The sequence below is a fragment of the Lynx canadensis genome, chromosome D1, assembly GCF_007474595.2.
Source record: "Lynx canadensis isolate LIC74 chromosome D1, mLynCan4.pri.v2, whole genome shotgun sequence".
Lineage (NCBI taxonomy): Eukaryota > Metazoa > Chordata > Mammalia > Carnivora > Felidae > Lynx > Lynx canadensis.
The window spans coordinates 109,945,039-109,961,874 of NC_044312.2; the positions used below are offsets into that span (position 1 = coordinate 109,945,039).

General features: G+C 54.1%; 1 protein-coding gene across 2 annotated transcripts in view; it reads right to left on the reverse strand.

Annotated features, from left to right (window-relative positions):
- Positions 1-16,836, reverse strand: part of SPTBN2 (spectrin beta, non-erythrocytic 2) — a 41,140-nt gene that overhangs the window by 14,276 nt on the left and 10,028 nt on the right. The window contains exons 1-15 of one of the 2 annotated variants that reach the window (XM_030332491.1): positions 16,032-16,241; positions 13,880-14,031; positions 13,258-13,431; positions 12,344-12,435; positions 12,105-12,185; positions 11,664-11,779; positions 8,911-9,023; positions 8,589-8,776; positions 7,224-7,341; positions 6,487-6,645; positions 5,850-6,152; positions 4,444-4,597; positions 3,325-4,195; positions 1,409-1,546; positions 287-1,043 (exon numbers count right to left, since the gene is read on the reverse strand). In XM_030332491.1, the coding sequence (XP_030188351.1) occupies positions 287-1,043; positions 1,409-1,546; positions 3,325-4,195; positions 4,444-4,597; positions 5,850-6,152; positions 6,487-6,645; positions 7,224-7,341; positions 8,589-8,776; positions 8,911-9,023; positions 11,664-11,779; positions 12,105-12,185; positions 12,344-12,435; positions 13,258-13,431; positions 13,880-14,031; positions 16,032-16,209 (3,594 nt within the window). In that variant the 5' untranslated portion in view covers positions 16,210-16,241. Of the gene's footprint in view, positions 1-286; positions 1,044-1,408; positions 1,547-3,324; positions 4,196-4,443; positions 4,598-5,849; positions 6,153-6,486; positions 6,646-7,223; positions 7,342-8,588; positions 8,777-8,910; positions 9,024-11,663; positions 11,780-12,104; positions 12,186-12,343; positions 12,436-13,257; positions 13,432-13,879; positions 14,032-16,031; positions 16,242-16,836 lie in introns of those variants that run through there. The other variant, XM_030332492.2, reaches the window with a different exon arrangement.

The window sequence follows — 16,836 nt, forward strand, 5'->3', positions numbered from 1 at the left end:
GAGAATCCCAAGCAGGCAGCATGCTGTCAGCGCAGAGCCTGAGGGAGGGGCTCAAATCCATCAACCGTGAGATCATGACCTGAGTCGAAACCAAGAGTCAGACGCTTCACCAACCCGGCCATCCAGGCGCCCCGCCCATATTCTTCTAACATGCCCTCTCTGTCCATCCTGGTTCTTCAACTACTCCCTCACTGCCATTTCCTCCCCACCCACTTCTCTCCTCCACACTTCCCCACCCCTAGTTCCCTCTCTTCCTGGGTGGGACTTTGTGTCCCAGGGCTCTTACCTGGCTGCTGAGCACACCTTCGGCCTGGCGAGCATCCCGCAGGAAACCTTGGAAGCCATGGGCCTGGGCCAGACGGCCTTGCCGGCTCTCCCACATGCGGCCCAGCTCCTCCCAGCCGGTTCCCAGGGCTTCGAGTCGCTGCCGTAGGAAGAGGCACTGCGGATCAGCCTGGTCCCGGGTCACCTCCTCACCCAGGGCCCGGAGCCGGCTGTACTCGCCCCGGGCCCGCTCCACCTCTCCCCGCAGGGCTGCGTGTTGGGCCAGGAGGGCCTCTGCCTCAGGCAGGGTAGCCGGCCCTTCTTCAGAGGCCACAGAGGTCTGCGTGCGACCGAGCCAAGCCTGGAAGTCATCTAAGCTGCGCAGGAAGTCCTGCAGCCGCCGCGCCTCACCCAGTGATTCTTCTCGCCGTCGCATGGTGGCCCTTAGGTCTTCCCAGCCAGCTTGCACCTCTCCAAGCCGGGCATTGATGGCAGGGGCTTGGGCGGGGTGGCCAGCAGCCAGGGCATTTGCCTCTCGAGTCAGTTCGCCCACCCGAGCGGCGATGGCCTCCAGGTCCCGCTCGGTGCCGGCCAGCTTCCGCTGCAGTGCCAGCACCCCGGCCAGGTCATTGCCCAGGCCCTGGGTGGACTCAATGACTTTGGTCTTTTCTCTCATCCAGGCCTGGGTCTCTGTGCACTCTAAGTGGTAGTTCTGGATGCTCAGGGCCGATGTCAGGGCTGCCTTCTTGCCGTCTGCCAGGGTCCTAAACTGCTGCCACCTGAGAGTCGAAGGAGGGCCTGGTGTCTAGAGCTGCTCAGCTTTCCCGCCCCATTTAGGTATACTTGGAAGCTTCTTCCTTGCCTCTCTCTCCTTTGGCATAGTCCTCCACCTGCTTCTGCTTGTTAAAGAGGCTGCTCCTCGCTCACCCTCCCGACCCCTCGATTGCTCCCTGTCCAGGCACAAGTCCTTTCGGATTACCTTTACCCCCTTCATTTCTCTCAACACTTCCCGCCTCTGCCCCATAACATGTTCCAGATGACCTTCCTTCCTCGTTTTTAGCCTCCATTCCATGCCCTGCAGAACTCCCTCTGGCTGCCATCCCTGTCTGCTGCATCCTTTCTTGGTTGCCCTCCCCAACCCCACCTGTGGTTGAGCTGCTTCTGGGTATTGATGATACTGTCCTTGCCCGGGGGTTTGGCCTTCAGCAACTGCTCCGCAATGTCATTCACAGCAGTAATCCGTGCTGCAAGGGCGTTCATTTCAGGCTCCAGGGTCTCGAACCTGAGAGGGTGGAAGAGGGTGGAAGCGGTGGCTGTGGATTGTGGGAGCAGTGGTGCACCAGCCCATCTCCCCTGCATGCCCAGGAAAACTCCTCTCTGTCCACCCGAGGCTGATCTTCAGGAGCCTCTGCACAGCTTCACGTATAATACCTGCAGTATCTGTGGCTCAAGTGGGGAGCCTCAGTTCCCCCCAAGCAAGTAGAAAAGCAATCCCCTCTGGAGTTAATCAAGGAGATGATGAAAGCGAATGTCACGAACAGTTGCACGAGCCAAACAAATTCCTGGCCCAGGGCTTCACCCTTTATGGGAACCTCCCCATTCTTCCTGGAACCCCTTTGCTGCCTACCTGGGTCCCCTCCTACTAACATGTATTAAAAAATGAATTGACAACCAAAAATTTGTTTGCATGATAAAGATGTGAAGCATAACTTCTCCTAGGGGCGTTGGATATTCTCACAGAGTCTGCAAACATTTTCTGTAAGGGGCCAAATAGCAAGTGTTTTCGGCCTTTGGGCCATAAGATCCCAGTCAAGAGAATTTAGCTCTGCTATTGTAGAGCAATACAAAAAAGTAAAAGCAGCCAGGGACCATACGTAAATGAATGAGCATGGCTCTGTTCCAATAAAGCTTTGTTTTAAAAAAACAGGCAGCAGGCTGGATTTGGCCCCAGGATTGTAGTTTGCTGATCTCTGCCATAGAATATCTTGAAAACCAAGAAAAAAAATCTTTGAATACATTTTTTAAGCCACCAGGAAATTTGATTATGGAATGAGTAACAGACATCAAGGAATTGCTGGTTCTGTTCTATGTGAGAATGGTATTGTGGTTCTGTAAGAAAAATGTCCTTTCTAAATGATTTTAAGATGTATTATTCTGTAAGTAAACCTACTTCATAAGAGGTTAATCAGTGTATCTGCCTGAAGGTTTGTAACATCAAAGCCTCAGCTCTTTTAAGTCCACACATGCAATTAAAAAATAATTCACTATATTTTGGAATACTTCTTAATATGTTAGAGGACACATCCTGAAGAATGTAGAAGTGAAAATGATAATGTGGGGATTTGCTAACTTTTAAAAGGAAAAGGGCGCCTGGGTGGCTCAGTTGGTTGAGCGTCTGACTTCAGCTCAGGTCATAATCTCACAGTTCCTGAGTTCGAGCCCCGCGTCAGGCTCTGAGCTGAAAGCTCGGAGCCTGGAGCCTACTTCGGATTCTGTGTCTCCCTCTCTCTCTGCCCCTCCCCTGCTTGTGTTCTCTTTCTCTCTCTCAAAAATAAATAAACGTGAAAAAAAAATTTTTTAAGAAAAGGAAAAATAACCAAATATAGAAAGATACTGACAATTATTGAATCTGGATGATTGGGTATATAGGAGCTTGCTGTATAACGTTTTCTTCTTTAAAAAAAACTTTTTAAAGTTTATTTATTTTTGAGAGAGAGACAGAGAGAGCTGGGGAGGGGCAGAGAGAGAGAGAATCCGAAGCAGGCTCCACACTGTCAGCACGGAGCCTAATGTGAGGCCCGAACCCACAAACCATGAAATCATGACCTTAGCTGAAAACAACAGTTGGGACTCTTAACCCACTGAGCCACCCAGGGGCCCCTAATGTTTTCTCTGAAAATATTTTTCATTAAAATGAAAACACAATCGTTAAGACTCAAGGGTTGTAGCAAGAGCAGACAGTTTATGGCAGGGCCCGCCACCCACACGCTGGCCTCCCAGCTCACAAGGCCTTCCCCCCCCCCCCCCCCCCCCCCCCGAGGGAGCCAGCAGGGGGCCTACCTTTGCTGCACAACCTCCAGGTCCTCCAGGCGCTCGGGCAGGGCCAGCCCATTGAGCCACTGCTCCTTCTCCTCCACCCACAGCCCACAGGCCCCGGCCTCGCTGAGCATGGTGTAGAGCGCCAGGGCTGCCTCCAGGGCCCGCGCTCGTTCGCCTGCCCGGGCCTGCAGCTCCTCGTAGTGCCGCTCCAGCGTGGGCACCCTGCCCTGCACCTCGGGCGTGCGGCTCAGTGCAGGAGGCAGGGCTGCGGCCTGTTCCCTCAGGGCATCCAGGGCTGGCCGGTGGCTCCGGATCTCCTCCTCCAGGGCCCGATGCTGTCGGGCCAGGGCCTGCGTGGAGAACTCGTCGTGCCCCAGCTCGGGGCTGGACACCAGGCGCAGCGCGTCCACCAGCCAGGCCTCCATGTCGTTTGCGTCTGCCTGGAACTGGTAGAGGCTGGCGGCCTGGGCAAGCCGCTGAGCACGCTCCTCTGCCAGGGCCTCCAGCCGCTCCCACTGTGCTTGCAGCTCGGCTGTGCGGGCGGCGGCCTGGCCCGCCCCGGGATGGCCCTCAGCAACTAACTGCTGGCCCTGCTCCAGCGTAAGCTTCAAGGGCCCTAGCCGGCCGCTCATCTCGCCTCGCAGGGCTGTGTGTTTGTTGAGCAGGCGGAGGACGCCGGTCAGGTCCCGGCCAGTTTCTGCTGAGGCCAGCAGGTGCTGCTGCTCCCGAACCCAAGCCTCGGCCTCACCCACCTCCCAGAGGAAGCGCCAGAGGCGTCGGGACTCCTCCAGGCGGGCCCGCCGGGCCGCTGCTAACTCGCACAGCGCCTCGTAGCTCTGCTCCAGGGAGGCCACCCGCTCTGACACCAGCTGTGGGTCGCACGGCTTGTACTCTGAAAAGGTCAGAGTGGAGGGTTGAGAGCTGTGACTCAGCCACCCTGCGGCCTCTACCCATCCATGGTTACAAATCTCCACCCCCCCCCCCCCACCTCTCAGGGCTCCCTCCCTAGCTCAGTCACCTACCATCCACCCTCATCCTTCCTGTCCCTGGTTTTCCCTGGCCTTGCTGCTTCCGTTCTTAATGTTCTCCTCCCCAGACCCTCCCTCCCCTTCTCCGCTCCCCCCACCACCCCGTGTTCACCTTTCCCTGGGTCACAGAAGCGCAGTGCGGAGGCGCTCACGGCCCGCACCCTCTCAGCCTGCACAGCGATGTCTGCCTCCACCAGCTCGTGCAGCTGCAGCAGGTCCTCCACTCCAGCCAGGTGCTTGCCCAGGTCGTGAGACTGCAGCCGGCCCTGCCAGGACAGGTGGCATGCCCATGGCTCTCCGAGGGCCACCCAGGACCCACCCACCCCCGCCAGGCCTCTTTCAGTCCTGCCACACACACGGGCTAATCTTGCTCCCTTTTCCTGGATCCACGGAACCTCCTAACCCCCTCTGTGGGGGGGCTCTGGGTGTCACACCCGGATGAGCACACCTGCTCATGTGCGACAGCTCTGTCTCTCTCTCTCTCTCTCTCTCTCACACACACACACACACACACACACACACACACACACACACACACAGTGACACCCCAGCTCTGTCCAGGCTCCCTGGCCATTTTGTACTCAACTCCCCTCCTGTGGAACGACTTTCTTACTAACCCTTGCTCCTGAAATCTCTGTTCTGACTCATCTTCTCAGACCCAGATTCTTGCCACCCTCCTGCGGTCATGGCTTAGTCCCCAGCACCCCAGCAACTTCAGTGTCTCTCCAGACCCAGCCTCATCCCCATCCCTTGCACAGGTCACTACACCACCTCTAACTGGCCCCTTGGCTCCCACTCTAGCTCCCCACGGTCCTCCTTCACCTCATGGTCAAGGTGACCTCTAAGAACATTAAGGCAGAATCGTGTCTCTCCTTTCCAAAACCTTCCAATCATTCTCAGTGCTTCATATGACTTTGAACAAAACTCATCCCCCTGAGCAGGCCTGGAACCCTTCCACCCTTATCTCAGCCACTGCCCTCCTGCTCTCGCTGAACACGGCACGCCTGTGCAGGTCCAAGGCTGTTCCTTCTGCCTGAAACAGTGCCTGCTCCGATCTCCCTGTGCTGGCTCCTTCAGTTATTCTGCAATGGCATCTTCTCAGATGCCTTCCTGGACCAGTTTATAACATGACCCTGTTCAGTTTCCTCGTGGGCTTTATGTCCACCTGCTATTTTGTTTCTTGATAGGCTCGTGGAGTGTTTTGCTTTTTGTTTTGCTTTGTTTTGTTTTAAGTAGGCTCCATGCCCGATGTGGGGCTCGAACCCGTGACCCTGAGGTCAAGAGTCACATGCTCTACCGACTGAGCCAACCAGGCGAGTCCGTGGGTTTTATCATCAGCCTCCTCCCATCAGAATGTGAGCCCCGTGCAGACGGGGCCCTGTTTGCTCCGTGCACCTGAATAGGGGTCAGGGCCCTGCACTGAGACATACTCCACCAAGATGCGCCAAGGGAACAGGTCCCCAGTCACGCTGTCACTGCCCTGCTCATCTTCACCCCCAGCCCGCATCCCGCTGCTACCTTCATCTCTTCCATCCAGTCCATGAGGTAGAGCAGGTCCTGAAACACCTTCTGCAGCTCCAGGTTGAGGAGGAGCCGCTCCCGCCGGGCTGCCACCATCTGCCGCAGGAAGTCCCAGAGCCGCGCCACGTTGTGCTGCCGCGCGGCAATGCGCTTGATGTCGTGGTAGCGCTCGGCGGCCAGCTCTGCGGCTACGGCATCCACAGCCTGCACCCGACCACTGTAGGCCACGATGTCCGTCTCAATGGCCTCGTGTTTCCGCACTGCTGCCTCGACGGCCGCCAGCTCCAGCCCAAAGTTGTCCTGAGGCAGAGGGCAGGCAGGGGAAGTTGAGGAGCTCAGGGCCACCACCTCTGCTCGCCGGTCCCTTCTGCTCCCCAGAGGGCTTCCACTGCAAGAAGTCAACTTTGCAAGGTGGCTCTGTCTCGTCCCTATCCTATCCCATCCTATCTCACTAACCCTTTCTCCAGTGCAAGCCTCTGGCCCCCCGTTCCAGGGATTCCTGGTCTTCTTATCCGTGCGATGGATTCCTGGTTTCATTAGCTCCCCATGTTGCAGGGAGCTAATCCTAATCCACCACTCGCTCTCCCATTTCTCCCGCCCAGCCTGCACAGGCCAAGAGCCCCCTGTGTTTTACCTGGGACACAAGGCGCTGGTTCTCACTAAGCCAGGTCTCCCGCATGGCGGCCTTGCGGTCGAAGCGGGCGGCCAGCTGCTCCAGCTTCTCCTGGCGGATCAGCTCGGTGCGCAGGGCCAGCTCACGCTCATGCTCAGCTTTCTCCAGCCGCTCCCAAGCCTGTGAGGTGGGGATGGGATTGGTGCAAAAGAACCATGGCTCAGGAAGTGAGGGTGGGGAGGGATCATCAGGACCGAGGGCACACTATGAGTCCCACGGAAGCTCAGTCTGCTGGGTCTGTGGAATGTAGTTGGTTAGACATTTGTGCGTGGAAGTATGAGAAGTGGGACGACGTGAGTGCCATGGAGCTGCGTGAGAGCTCATCTGCTTGTGGATGAGGACTGGAAAGGGACAGGGAATGGTAGAGACCCCTGGATTTGTTTGTGGTGGTGGGACCGCAGGTGAACCCTATTACTTACATTACTCTCACAACATTGTGAAAAAAAAAAAAAAGTAGAGACAGCGAACTCGGGGTATGCTGAACAAGATAAGGAACTAGGGTGTAATTTTATTATGTGCACTTGCACGGAGAGACAGACGGAGGAGGAAGGGGGGATGTGCAGGATGCACAGGAGGATGTGTGAGTCATATCTGTACCGGGGAGGGCCGTGGGGAGCCTGGACAAGTGTTCCAGTTGGGGTAGTGGGGGCTGGTGCCAGGGATGGGACATCGGTGGGACAGGAAGGGAGGCCGTGCACCTTGTTGATGTCAGAGATGAGCCGGCCCTCGCGGGGCGTATAGACCTTCTGATTGTTGGCCCGCAGCTTGCTCTGGATGGTGAAGAGCAGAACTTCCAAGTTCCCCTTCTCGGTGAACCTGAGGTAGGAGGCCAGGTTGGGGTCAAGGGCCGCTTAGGCACAGGATCGCTTTACATCTCAAAATAAAGTGTCCTGGGTTGCTTTTCTTCTCATGAAAGCAATGCATGGTTTCAGTGCAAAGGCCAGAAAATATTGGTAGGCAAAAAGAACATAATTTTAGAGCAAATGAAACCCATACAGAAACGACCGGTTGCCCTTTGGCAGGCATGTGCTTCCTCTTCTTTTTTTGTACACAGATGGGATTATATCAGAACCACACCTAATGTCGGCCAAGGACCCCCTCACTGTGAGCCAGGCCCTCTCATTTGGTTCTTACTATTATCCGCATTCTCTTATTATCCCCATTTCCCAGATGAGAAAACAGGCACAGAGAGGCTCAGTAAGATGCCCAATGCTCAGGACTGCTTGATGGCAAAGCCAGGATTTGAACTCAGGTACTTTGAACCTGAACATTTAGCCGTTTGCTCCCTGCTGTCTACAAATAAGCAGTTTTGTAAACTGCTTCTTCACCTATTTTTCATGAACGTCTTTTCATGTCAACAAATGCAGCTCTTCAACATTAATTTCAGTGGCTATCCCATGACTCATTTTGCTTTTACAAAGGTCAGGTTAGTGAACATCCTGGAAGCTATATCTTTGTTCAATGCCCAGAAGAGGCCTTTCTGGGTCAAAGGGCACACCTTAAATCATTCTTGGAATGTGTAGGAACAGATGTTTGCTGGATCAGTGTTCGTTCTGGAGCTGAAACACATTAACTCCGAAAAAGCTCAAAAACAGGAAAACAGAAGGTTTAGCATGCATGGTATAGAACTGCCTAATGGCAATTCTGCACTTGAAAAAAAGCCAATTTCTAATATAGGTAAACAGTAAGAACCTTTGCAACGTGTAAGTCACCAGTCGCACACCCGTGTTGTTGGTTATGACCCTCCTGTCAGATCCAGTCCCCCTGGCCCTGAGCTGGAATAGGGTTCTGCAACACCCAGCCAGTAATCTTATCCGAGTGGATTGCACTGACTCGACTGCAGCAAGCATTCCTACAGTATGATCTTTAAAAAATGGATAATCATTTAAAAAATTTATATTGGAATTGCTTCTGGCACTTTGAGCTGGGAGACATGAGCCTTTGCTGCATTCATGTCCTGCCAAATTTCCCTCCCAAAAGGCCCCCCTAATTTAGGCTCCTTCTCCCATGAGCACGGCTCAGGGCAGGCATGCTGCTGCAGGGGGTGGTCCCCAGGCACCTACTTGGGTGGCTTCTCCACCGTGCGGTAGGAATTGAAGGACTGTAGCTGGTTCTGGACCCCGCTCAGGGAGTTGGCCAGCTGCCGGTCGTTGAGGGTCACAATTGTTTGCTCAATCCACTGCAGCAGTTCTGAGGCCAGGGACTCGTACTTCTCTACCAGACGCTCTGCCTCCATGGCATGGTCCAGCACCTGTGAGACAGCGACATGCGGGGCCTGCCCACGGGGTCCCTGGCCCAGCCCCACAGCTCCGCCCTGTCTCTGCTTTAGGGGAGGAAGACCTCCAGGCCAGACCTCTGTGCTGACCGCCCCGTGGTGGGGAATACCTTGCCAATCCTTTTGCCTTCCACAGCCAGGGCCTTCATCTTGGAGAAGTAGTGGTAGTAAGTAGCCACGTAAGTAATGATTGATTTCTCATCTGGCTGGTCCACATTCACATCTGAGAAAAAGGATCACCCAGGTCAGTCACGTATGCTTAGAGATTAGGAACCTGCCTCCCAGAAATCCACCTGCAGCTTGAATCACTCACCCCAGTCCCAGCCTCACCCCATCCCCAACCCTCCAAGACTGACCTCTTTCCAGTACCTCTCAGTACAAAATGACAAATAAATCCTTTGGACTAAAAGGGCATGCAAAAGCTAAGATACTTTTTCCCCCTCCTAGAAACAAGCAGAGGACAAAATTCAGAAGCCCAAGGAGGTTTTTACCCACTGTTTCCAGTGGAGACCAAAGTTAGTTGTTTAGGGGAAGAAAGGTAAAGAAAGAAACCGTATTCCTGTCTGGGGATGGATCTTGTACTTAAGAACTGGAAAGAGGTCTAAGAAGTCAATGGATTCAGGGGCAGCAAGACGGAGGGTACAAAGTAAGCTTCCTGCACCCAGGATGTTCAGAGGGACAGGCCCAGTGAGCCCCAGCAGTTCTCAGGGCCATCTTGGGGCATGGTCACGGCTGTTTTCGACTCAATCCCAAAGTTCAGCTATGGGTCCAAGGAGGTGAATGTCCTTGAGGCAAATCAGCTTCTACCACAAGGGCGAAGGCTGACTAGGACTTGAAATCCCTGGGTTCTATTAGGCAGACTCCATCCTGCCTAAAGGGAAGACTAGAGGACCAGCAGCCCTTTGACCACTTCTGAAAGCTCACAGGCAGGCAGGAACCACTGGAATCACCTCGTCAAGTTACAGGATACTTAGCTTTGCATAAATGTTCTTTATCATAGCTGTGCTTCTCAAATGCTCTCCCAGGATCCTACATTTGCTCTCCCTCTAACACCAGTTAGCTGTTGTCACTCTGGACTGAGAGGGACTGAGATGGGGCTACGGTGGGATGGAAAACAGGGAGAAAACAACCGAGACCCAAGTCTGCCCAGGGAGTTTAAGAAGGGGCGTTTCCAGCTGGGAAGCCCCTTGGCCCTTCTCTGCCTCCCTTTCCTGGAGGCACCAAGACCGTTCTCTGCTCTCCCAGATGTGGCTGAGCAAACAGGTCTGGAGTTTGACTCTCTGCTCCACCAGCTGTATGACCTTGGGAAAGTCACTTAACCCTGTTATAGGTCCCCATCTTCTCCTCCATAAATGGAGAATAATAACAGTACTGATTTCAAGGGGGTGTTGTGAGGATTAAATCAATTGAAACATCAAGTGCAGTGCCACGTACCAAATAAAAGCCTGGTGGCTATGGCCAGTCTCACCAGTGTTAATGTCGGAACCACAGAGGCCAGTCAGCAGGGGCTGCTGACTGTAAGGCCCACGTTTGGTGAGTCCTCAAGGTCATGCAGCTTAGGGGCGCTGGGGTCGCTTAGTCGGTTAAGCATCCAACTTCAGCTCAGGTCATGATCTTGCAGTCTGTGGGTTTGAGCCCCGCGTTGGGCTCTGTGCTGACAGCTCAGAGCCTGGAGCCTGCTTCGGATTCTGTGTCTCCCTCTCTCTCTGCCCCTCCCCTGCTCACACACACTCTCTCTCTCTCTCTCTCTCTCTCAAAAATAAACATTAAAATTTTTTTTTTTTAATTTTTTTTTCAACGTTTATTTTTGGGACAGAGAGAGACAGAGCATGAACGGCTGAAGTCGGACGCTTAACCGACTGCGCCACCCAGGCGCCCCAAAAAATTTTTAAAAAAAAAAGGTCATGCAGCTTTATTTAGAACCCTAGAATTTTAGAATGAGAAGGGCCTTAGAGACCACATAGACCAATCTTCCCATATTAGAGATGAGGAAACTAAGCCACAGAGAGGCTAAGTGACTGGCTCTAGAGCTGGTCCATGGTGGGGCTGGGATGGAACTGTAGCCTAGGGCTCTTTCTGCCACAGGGTGGCACCTCTTCCCACAGCTTTTTTTTTTTTTTTTTTTTTTAATTGAGATATAATTCTCATACCATAAAATTCACCCTTTTAAAGTATACTATTCAGGGGCGCCTGGGCGGCTCAGTCAGTTAAGTGTCCGACTTCAGCTCAGATCATGATCTCACCGTTCGTGAGTTCGAGCCCTGCGGCGGGCTCTGTGCTGACAGCTCAGAGCCTGGAGCCTGCTTCAGATCTGTGTCTCCCTCTCTCTCTCTGCCCCTCCCCTGCTCGCACTCTATCTCTCTGTCTCAAAAATAAACATAAAAAAATTTTTTTTAAATAAAAAAAATAAAGTATACTATTCATGGGGCGCCTGGGTGACTCAGTCAGTTAAGTGCCCGACTTCTGCTCAGGTCATGGTGGCATAGCTTGTGAGTTCAAGCCTGCGTTGGGCTCTGTGTTGACAGCTCAGAGCCCAGAGTCTGCTTCAAATTCTGTGTCTCCTTCTCTCTCTGCCCCTCCCCAGCTCATGCTCTGTCTCTCTCTCTCTCTCTCCTCCAAAAATAAACATTAAAAAAAAAATTAAAAATTAAGTATACTATTCAGCAGTTTTTAGTATATTCACAAGGACGTGCAGCCCTCACCACTATCTATTCTGGAACATCACCCCCCAAAGGAAACCCCATATCCATTAGCAGTCACCTCCCATGCACACACCCCACCCCTCTGCCAGCCCCAGGCGCCCACTCATCATCTGCCTTCTATCTCTATCCCGCAGCGTCTTTGGTAGATCCCTCTGCCCCACCTTCAGGATCCAGCAGTTTCGTGAGCCCCAGCTCCTTCTCGGCCAGATTGAAAGCGTTTTGCAGATTGTAGTGTGCATTGCACTTCTTCAGTGACTCAAAATCCAGCAGATCCGGCCTGCAACGAGGGGGAATATAGAAGGCATTGGGAACATAGGAGCTCCTAAAGAGGAAAAGTAAAGCTACCTCTATTCTTTATCCTTGTCACCAACTCCATTTTGTCCAGAACCAAGGACCCTAAACCCACACCCACGCATCCCTCCCCATCTCGGCTCCCATCCCTGCCCTCTGTGCATCGTGTTGCCCCCACATCCCAGCTCTTCTCTGAATGTTCATTCCTCATAACTGCCGGGTGGCCCATCTCACTGTTTGTGCGTGTGTGTGCCCCTAGGCCATTAACCAACCCGGCAGCTCGGGTGGGCTCGCTAACCCTGGCTCCTCACCGGTGTTTATGCACGATGGCGTTGAAGGCCAGACCATCTCTCCAGCTGGTGGTGAAGTTGTGCACGTTGACGTTGGGATACCTATATACAGAGACCGGGACAAATGGTAAGTAGGGCCTAGCCCAGGTCTGCAACTCAACGATGGATCCCCGGCTAATGGGTCCTGGAGCCCAGGCCTCCTTTACCACACAGCTTGGTGCATCCAACCCTCCAAGGCCATGGTCCCTGGGCAGCCTCACCCCGCGGTCTTCATCTGGCACCACAGCAGTAGGGCATCCTTGGCTGACTTCTTCTCCTTGTTGTCTTCTGTTTCCACACTGATGTCCTGGATCTAAGAAGGAGAGAAAGAAGATCCTCACTCTTTGAACAGGGGCTCCTGGAGTTATTGGAGATACTCAGAAATGTATAGCAGGAAACTGCTCTTTAGACTCCTGTGATAGGGGTGCAGGAACAGAGCCTGGGACCGTTCCTCCTAGGCGAGTGACCACAAAACATTGGTTCAAAAGGATCTGAGGCATCAAGATGGGGTAAGATGTCAGAATAGTGGACGTTCCTCAAAACGAAGGTTGCTGCCTCCTCCAGGTGGGGATCCACGAGTGCCTGAGAGCAGGGTTTTAAAGGGGACACTGATGGAGTTCTGCTCAGGGCTGGGAGGAGCTGAAAAGGTTACACCCAGGGAGAAAGGGGACAACCAGGACAGTTGTGATGGCATTAGGACACTGGACTGCCTGTGCTCAGAGCATAAGGAACAGTACGGTGACTGTTTTAGGGAGGCAAGCAGAGTTTGCGACAGAGGAGTGGACCAATGACCAGGCCCCAAATGCAGTTCTCAAACTTTCAGGGGTGAAAGTTCAGTCTGTAAAATCTCCAGTCCCTTGTGGTCCAACATGTGGTCGTACTACACGTGACCAGTCAACAAACCGGGCCACAGGGAACTGGCCACAGAAGTTTGACAACACCCACACTGGTCTCTACTCTGTTTAAGGAGGAGAGTCCCTTGATCTGGGGCCTTGGTATCGCAGCAACCAACAAAGTGCTATACAAGGCTCTAGACCCTTCCTGTTTATATCGATCATGCCAGGGACTGGCAGTGCCTGTCCACGGTACAGCACCAATGTGTGAAGCACATTCTGTGTGACACTCTGTGGGGTACCTGGAATCGAAGGATGATGGTCCAGACCAGCCCAAGGGTCAGACGGTGGTTTCCGTCCACAATGTCATGGGAGCCCATATTTTCCAAGTGCACTTTCTGCTCCTTCAGGAACTGTAGCGCCTTGTCCACGTTCTCCAGGCAGTGGATCCGCATGCGGCCTTTTGTGGGCTTTGGCTGTTGAGGGACAGAGGACACAATGACATGAATCCATGGGCCTCCTCCTCCTTCCCTCCTAGCCTTCCCAGGGCCCTCCTTTGCACACCTTCCCCATGACCCCCCTCAGGAACACAGGGACAGCCCTCAAGGCTGGGCCAAAGTTCACACAGCCAAAGCTGAGGTTCCAGATCAGGCTTGGGCAGATTAAGATTCCCAAGGGAATTAATTGCACCCAGAGTGGGTGGGAAAAGAAACGTTTTCAATGGGGCCACTGTTTCTGTCTCCATGAAGCAATGCTCCTGTTTAATCCATGTAGCAAAGCCTCTCCAACTGAAACCATCCTCTGAGCAGACAACAGCCAACTGCTTTCCACTCTGTGCTGTCATTCCTCTCGAAGGGCAACTCCAAGTTTGTCCCCTTGCCCACTGTTTTTCGGGCTCCCTCCTCCTCTATGACCACAGCTTACCAGTGTCTCTCCTGAGAGCACCTCGAGGAGCCTCAGGAGGTTACGTCCATCCCGGAGGTCGCTGTACAGGTCTCCCACCCGGCATGTCACCCGGGCCAGGTGTGAGTTCACCCACTTGGTGAAGGTTTTCTTCTGCACAGCTTCTCGCTCATCTGTGGCGGCGATATGGGGTCATTTCTAGCCTTCAAGTACAGTGCACCTGCTTCTAAATACCAGTTCACAGGGTTAGGGGCCTGGGGGTGCTTGAGAGACTGGAAGTGAGGTCGGGTATGCAGGAGGGGAAGGAAGGTGCCTGAGATGAAAATCCCTAACTTAAAAGCAGGAAATAAAGAAAATGGAATGAGCTCATAAGGTAAAAAATAAAAATGAGAAAACAGACTTTGAGAAGAAAGGATGAAAGGAATTAGAGGCAGTGAGACATACGGAGAAGGGCTAGGATCTGGGACCAGGGCTCTGTCCTGTAACAGTGGTGAAACACTGTTACTTCATCAGGGCCTCACTTTCCTTATCTGTAAAACGGGCATACTACTCGACTTTCTACTTCAACGGGTCACTACGTTGATTAAATGAGACAACGTATGTAAGAAGCTTGGCACACATGATGAGTTACTCCTTGATGAGTTACAGTTATCCAGGCATGATCTAACCCGAAGGAAAAACCAGGACCAGCAGGAGGTGTGGCTGTTCTCTTTGGTGATGGACAAAGGAAAGGGCGTGGACTTAAATTACAGCAGCAGCAGCAGCAGCAGCAGCGGCTCTTCCAAGTGGTCATTAGAAGGACATGACATTAGAGGCTGCGAGCCTCCTGAGTCAGCTTGCTCTCCTGGGATAATTTAAAGAAAAGACAGGCTCCTCTACTTCTGGGGTGGGTTCATTTGATTGGCTGAAAGGGGATCCTGTCCCAGGACACCAACATTCCAATGCAAAGAAGGAAAACAATCTTGAAAGCTGGGAATAGGGAAAACACTGAGCCCAAGAAACACAGGGGGAAACTTCAGGCAGAGTTAGGTGCAGATCTCAAAGAAGGTGAGGAAATGCCTTGCTGCCTGGTCTGCAAGAAGGGCTGCTGATAAACACATGCTTTTTAGGTTCTGCAGAAAAGTTAAAATTTTAAACGTTATAAATGACAAAGTGAGGGAAGAAGTGCAGGCCATTGGGAGCTGCTCTGGCCACGAGGATTTCTGTCCATTTCCCCTAGAGAAGCCTAGTGTGAGGACCCGACCCAAGTGGCCAGGGTCTGAAGAGTCACTTTTGTTTCCCTTCTCAGCACCAGCATCTCAGAAACTGAAAAGACTCATCCCTGAGTCTCACATTCCTAGGCACCTCACCCATAAAACATAACAACACACCCATGTCTATTTCTGTCTCTTACCTCCAACCTCTGTCTCTTACCCAGGCCAACCTTGGGGTCCTAACAACTGCACCCATGGGCCCCTGTTCTGTGGGCCTCCTTTCAGGGTCCACAGGCCCCTTCTGAGCTGGGGATTGCCCAGATCATCAGCCATTATTGGATCTGTGGAGACTGCCCTGATGCCAGGTGCACTGGGGTGAGGCCATTTTGGCCCACAGGTAGGGTAAGAGAGGAAGACGTGAAAACAGTGGCAGCTGGGAGAAAACTGGGCAAAGCCAAGAACCAGAGGCAAAGCAGAATTTCACAAGGTGCCCACAACACCCACGGACACCCCAAAACACAGTGGGTTCCAAAAATACACTGAAATATTGATGCCAGCATGAACACATGCCTGCTCAGAATATACCTGAGCCTGTCTGACGCACTCCCTCACACACCTTGGGACACCCACTCAGAAACCCAGGGCAACCGGGACAAGCCCTAGGTGGCTCAGCCTTCCCGCTCACCACCCTCTCTCCTTCCAGCTATCCCAGCAGGTGCTTCACCTCCAAACCCTCAGCAGCCACAGCGGACTGCCTGGGTGCCCTCCTGTGCGCTGCCGCCACGCCCTCACTGTCCCTTCTTCCGCTCACTGTCCCTTCTTCCAGGGCGTCCAGGCCTTTCCCCACTCTGTCAGTACCAAGTTTTTCGTGGGCTCTTGTAATTACTCCCCCGGCACATCGTCGGCTGAGCACGGACCATGTCCCACTCGGGCTTTGCTCCGCTGCTCCCGCCCGGTGCCCCCCCAGCCCGGCAGCTCACCTTGAAGCTGTTTGAAGCGGCCTTCCAGCACGCTGGCGTACTGAGCGGGGTTGATGAAGGCGGCTGGCGACAGCAGGAGGCCCCCGGGGCTCTGCGCCCCTTCCACGGCCTCATAGTAAAAGTCGCCCGCCCCGTTCAGGCCGGGCCCGTGCGCCCTGCTCACTCCGTTCCCATTCATGTCGCCCGCTGCCTCTCACGCGGCCCGGGGCCCTGCGCCCATGCCCTGCCCGCGCCGCGCGGGGCGCCACCGGTCCGCTCCCCTCCCCCGCCCCCGGAACCCGGGGTCCCCGAGCGCCTGGGCTCCCGTCAGGGAGTTGGCTCAAAGGTGGTGAACGTGTCGCCGAGCGGGGGAAACGGTGTTCCGGCCGTCTGGGCGCCTGAGCTCCGGGGCAAGTCGACGGAGCAGACCTGGCTGCGAGCGAGAGGAGACAGAGGCCGCTCCCGACAAACAGGTCGGACGGTGCCGGGGGAGGGGCGGGAGGCGGAGCGCGGCCGGCTGTGGCGGGCCGGGCCCTGCGGGGCGAGCGGCGAACTGCCCTCGGCCCCCCCCCCCCGCCCCCCCCTCCACCGCCCCGGCTGCCTCAGCGTGGGCCCCCGAAGGTTTGCAGGTGTAACAAGGCTGGCCCCTCTTGGGGCGACTCTGGGAAGTCCCCTTCTGGACGTGAGCTTTAATCGCCAACTCCCAGAGCCGAGAAAGAGAAATCCTCCAAGAGGCAAAACCAGCTCAGTAGGTGCCAGGCTCTGTGCTTAGGCGGTTGCTCAAGTCCCCTTATCTGTGAAATAGGTGTTAGTGTCTTCCCTACTT